Below are 4,655 nucleotides of genomic sequence, written 5' to 3'. Positions count from 1 at the left end.
TTTCCAGGAGGAACAAGCATGAACTGGAAATCTACAGAGTCTCACAGGCAGGTGGGGGCCAGCCATCACTGACCAAGGACAGGCGGCAGGCAGGCAGGGATCTTGGTTAAGGAAGTAAGTTCATCAGCCTCTGAAACACTTCCTAGTGTCTAGGGCTTTGACAGCTGCCTCTTCTCTCCCAAGAGGCCACGTGCGGCATAGACTCAATAAAAACCCCTTTGTCTGAAACAACGGGAGCTGCTGCCTCCGCACTCCAAACACCCATTCCCCTGCCCAGCGCGCTCATCTAGAAGGCCACTGCCGCCAAGGCAGTGGGGTGGGATCCAATAGGCCATCCAGGCCAAGGCGGCAGCTTCTTCTGCTGGAAGCAGCAGCTGTGTTCTTCAGACGCGTCAAGTACCAGGAGCGAGCAGAGTGTATAAGGCAACGGGGAGAAAAACCAGTTCACGCAAGCAGGGGTGTCCGGCCTCATCTCCCCCTCACTCTGTCTGGGAGAATAAGACAATGGAAGCCAAAGGATTCCAGCAAGGAGGGTTTTGCAGATGTGATGTGCCAGGATTCTTGTCCCAGCATCAACAAGGGGGTGTTGCGATCTGGAGAAAGGAGCTGATAGGTAGATTAAGAAGGAGTCCAAGGACGAAAGATAATTTTGAAAGGCATTGGGGGAGCTTCAGTTAAAGGGTACTGAAGACTCCCCCTTGTCTAAGGACCCCGAGCTATTTATTAACATAATTTGTCCTAAGGCAAGGTGGAGATAGTACAGTTTAAAGGGTAAGGTTTACAGAAGCATTGTCAGTTTGGGGAATAGCCTACAGCAGTTCAGGTGTTTGGCCAACAGGGGACAATTACGTGCAGATTTAAGATGCTCTGAGCTGTCTGGCAGCTAACAATCCTATATACAGCCGAAATCGGTTTGGCTCAGTGGATAGAGCGTCAGCCTGTGGACTGAAAGGTCCTGGGTTTGATTCTGGTCAAGGGCATGTACCTTGGTTGGGGCACATCCCCGGTAGGGGGTGTGCAAGAGGCAGCTGATCGATGATTCTCATCGGTGTTTCTAACTCTCTATATCTCTCTCTTCCTCTCTGTAAAAAATCAATAAAATATATATTTTTAAAAAATCCTATATACAAATCTTTATGTTTGGGGAAATGTCCTATTCAGATGCCCTCCAGCCGTTCTAACAGGTAATTACATATGTGGCTCAGCCCTTGTAATTATTACATGTGGAATTGGTTTCCGGCAGTGATGTGTGTGGCCATGGCCATGAGCTTCACCTCCCTGCAGCCTGATGGCCACCTACCTCCCTCTTCCCCGAAGCCCTCCCCATCTCCCAAGGATTCCAGGCCCAGCAACTGCACCCGGGACATACCCACCATCCTTCAGTCTCTCCAAGGCATCAAACCAAGCTCATTTCCTCCTTAGGATCTTTGTGTGGGCTCTCTCCTTGGACCATTATTTCCCCTCATCCTCCAGTTCTGGAGACCCTCCCTGACACCCCGTCATTTAAATTAGGGGCTTCGGCTGTACAGTGCCCCATACTTTTCCTTTATGGCATTCATTGATCACATTTTTTCCTTCCCCTGTGATTTAAGTATGCAATTATTCCCGGGGCTGGCTTGCTGTGACAAACCTGGCTGGAGGAAGGAGTTAAGAAGGCCAGGCTGATGGTCACAGAGACAGGGCGCTGTTTATCCAGGAAAAGAGGTCAGACGTAGGCAGCGGCGGCCCCTGCCAGCTCCTCCCAGAAGGCCGGGGCTGGGGGAGCAAGCCGAAGAGGAAGCTGCTCCCCTGGGCTCCGAGTGCCTCCCGGGTCGGAGGCCGAGCCCCAGCGGCGGCCCAAAGGTGAGGCCTGCACTCCGGGCACCGGAGCGAGCCCGCGGTGGGCTCCGTCTCTGGGGCGGACCGCAGGGAAACGCGCTCGCGGGGTGCGGGGAGCGCGAGGTGGCGGAGCCTCCGGGAGCCCGCTGGGGGTGGCGGGGAATCAATACCGCCTTTGTGCTCAGTGGTTTCCTAGGCAGAAGGGAGAGGAGAGTGGGAGGGGCGGCCCAGCGGGCGGGCTCGCCCTGCCCTGCCCTGCCCTGCTCTGCAGACTCTGGATGCCTTGGGGCAGGGAGGCGGGGAGCCGGACCTCAGGGCTTCAGGCGGGTGGGATTCTGTGCCCACGGGCGGGGTGGAGGGGGTGGAGGCGGTGGATCTCCTAGAACGGGCCCTGGGTGCTCGCAGGGCAGCAGCCAGCTGTGCAGCACATCTGCTCTGGCAGGAGGGACTGGGGTAGGCGAGGTGGGAGCCAGAGGAGGCCGGTGGGGCTGGCTTAGCCTGGAGAAGGATGGCTCCGCCTGGAAAAGTTCCCGGTGGGGCCTGGGATGGCAGCTGTGGGCTCGCAAGGCCAAGGCCTCCAGATCAGACCTTGCGTTAGTTCCCAAAGTGGGAATGGGCCAGGGAGAGGAGGTGGGTGAGCTCTTTCGGGGGAGTGGGTACATGAATGGGGTTCGGGACCTGGGCTCCTGTTTAGGACGACAGAGTTTTGGATAAATGGCTGTTAACTCTAGTCTCCTCATGGGAGCCCAGGACTCCAGTGGATGTGCTGGGCCTCCTCACTCTGAAGTGCGTGACATCGGTAGCACCCATGGGAGAGTCCCAGGCCTGCATCTGAACATGGGTCCAGCCCAGGGCTCCCTCTGCTTCTTCCCGGGTCCCAGACTTGGCCATCCTTGGTTTTTCCTGCTCAAATAGAGGGGCCTGTGCGTGGGCCTTGTAAGGTGACCAGGCGTCCCGCTTTTGGTGGGACAGTCCCGACTTTTAACAATTTGTCCCGCATCCCGCGGCGTTTCGGGACTTTTGTTAAAAATCGGGACTGTCCCGCCAAAAGCGGGATGTCTGCTCACCTTAGTTGGGCCCGGGGAGAGGTCGCGGCGGGGTGAGGGGTGGAGGGTGGAGGGTGGAGGGTGGGGGGCGGTGTGCTTTCTACCATCACCCACCTCTCCTCCTCTTCTCTCCTCGCCCAGCCTCCGCACGGAGACCCCGCACCGGGCACCTCTGGGCCTCAGGATGTGGCTCCTGGAGAAAGCTGGCTACCGGGCGGGGGCCACGGAGCCCGGGCCCCGCTGGGCGCCCCGCAGCCTGCTCCCCAAGCGCCGCGCCCCGCGCCCCGCGCCGCCCGCCTGCCCCAACGTCCTCACGCCCGACCGCATCCCGCCCTTCTTCATCCCCCCGCGGCTCCCGGGCCCCGGCCCCTCCGAGCCGCAGGCCGGGCGCGCTGCGGGGGGGCGCGGCGGCCTCCCGGGGGCCTGCTCTCTGCCGCACCTGGCTGGCCGCGGGGGCTGGCCCTTCCTGCCCGAGAGCCCGCACACGCGCCGGCGGGAGTCCCTGTTCCACCCGCGGCCGCCCGGCCCCGACACGCCGCCCCCGGCGCCCGCGCGGCTGCACGTGTCCGCCCCGGACCTGCGCCTCTGCTGGGCGCCCGACAGCGACCCGGCCTCGTCGCCCGACTCGTCGCCCTCCTTCGGCTCCCCGCGGCCGCACTCGCGGTCCCCGGAGGAGGAGGAGGAGGAGGAGGAGGGGAGCTCGGCGGACGCCAGCCCGCACGCGCCCCGCCGCGGGGAGCCGGTCCGGCCGCCGCTCTTCCACCTGGACGTGCTGTGCCGCCGCCTGCGGCCCGCGCGGGACAGCCTGCTGCGCCTGGGGCCGCGCGGCGGGCAGCTGCGCCTCTCCGCCGAGTACCAGGCCGGGCCCGGGCGCCTGCGGCTGCGCCTGGTCAGCGCCGAGGGCCTGCCCCGCTGCAGGGCCGGGCCCGGGAGCTGCGGCGGCGGCTGCTTCGTGGTGCTCGGGCTGCGGCCCCGCCTCCGGCCGCGGGGTCAGCGCAGCCGCGTGGTCCGGTGCAGCGCCAACCCCATCTTCAACGAGGACTTCTATTTCGAGGGGCTCAGCCCTCTGGACCTGGCCGCCCGCCGTCTGCGGGCCAAGGTGCTGGACAAGGGCGCGGGGCTGCGCAGGGATGTGCTGCTGGGCGCGTGTGAGACGCCCCTGCTGGCCCTGCTGCCCCCCTTGGGTGGGGGGCTAGGCCCAGGGGCCTCTCTGGCACCTGTGCATCTCACCCTGTAGACAGAGGACCGTCTTCTTCCTCCGGAGCTCTCCGCTGGGCCTGCAGCCTCCGTGTCTTCTTCCCTCGGCCTGGCGGGTATTTATTTTGGGTAATAAAAGGCCCGTCTGTCTCTAGTGGGATATTGCCACGGTGGGCACCGTGCATGCACTCAGGTCTGCAGCTGCCCTCCTCCCTCCGCTCTGGGAGAAGCTCGTTCAGATGGTCTTCGTTGGGGCAGACCTGAAACCTGGAAGAGCATCAGCATAACCAGACATCGGAAACCCTGGGGGAGCTGGTGAAACACGCAGCATCCTGGGCTCCATCCCCAGGAAACACTGGTGATAGTTTCAGCAGGTCTGAGCCTGGGAGGAACTAGGGTCCCTGTCCCACAATGCCCTCATCCTTTCAAGGGCCGCTCTAACCACTGAGTCACTCCAGGAAACGTTCTGTGACGGAAACCAACATAAGTCATCTTCCCGGGGCTCCTTGGCGCTGCACAGGGGAAATCAGCCCACCCACTGCCCTGCTCCAGCCACAGCTGACCCGGAGAGAGAGGGAATATCTGTCTTGGGAG

General features: G+C 62.2%; 1 protein-coding gene across 1 annotated transcript; it reads left to right on the top strand.

The window, feature by feature from the left end:
- Positions 1-3,047: 3,047 nt before the first annotated feature.
- C2CD4D (C2 calcium dependent domain containing 4D) lies at positions 3,048-4,203 on the top strand. Its single transcript, XM_036453040.2, has one exon. The coding sequence runs from the start codon at positions 3,049-3,051 to the stop codon at positions 4,099-4,101; it is 1,053 nt and encodes a 350-aa protein (XP_036308933.1). The 5' UTR covers position 3,048; the 3' UTR covers positions 4,102-4,203.
- The last annotated feature ends 452 nt before the right edge of the window (positions 4,204-4,655 follow it).

The sequence above is a fragment of the Pipistrellus kuhlii genome, unplaced genomic scaffold (assembly GCF_014108245.1).
Source record: "Pipistrellus kuhlii isolate mPipKuh1 unplaced genomic scaffold, mPipKuh1.p scaffold_m20_p_24, whole genome shotgun sequence".
NCBI classification, from domain to species: Eukaryota; Metazoa; Chordata; class Mammalia; order Chiroptera; family Vespertilionidae; genus Pipistrellus; species Pipistrellus kuhlii.
Note: the sequence above shows the minus strand (reverse complement) of the source record. Positions and strands in the feature narration are given on the sequence as shown.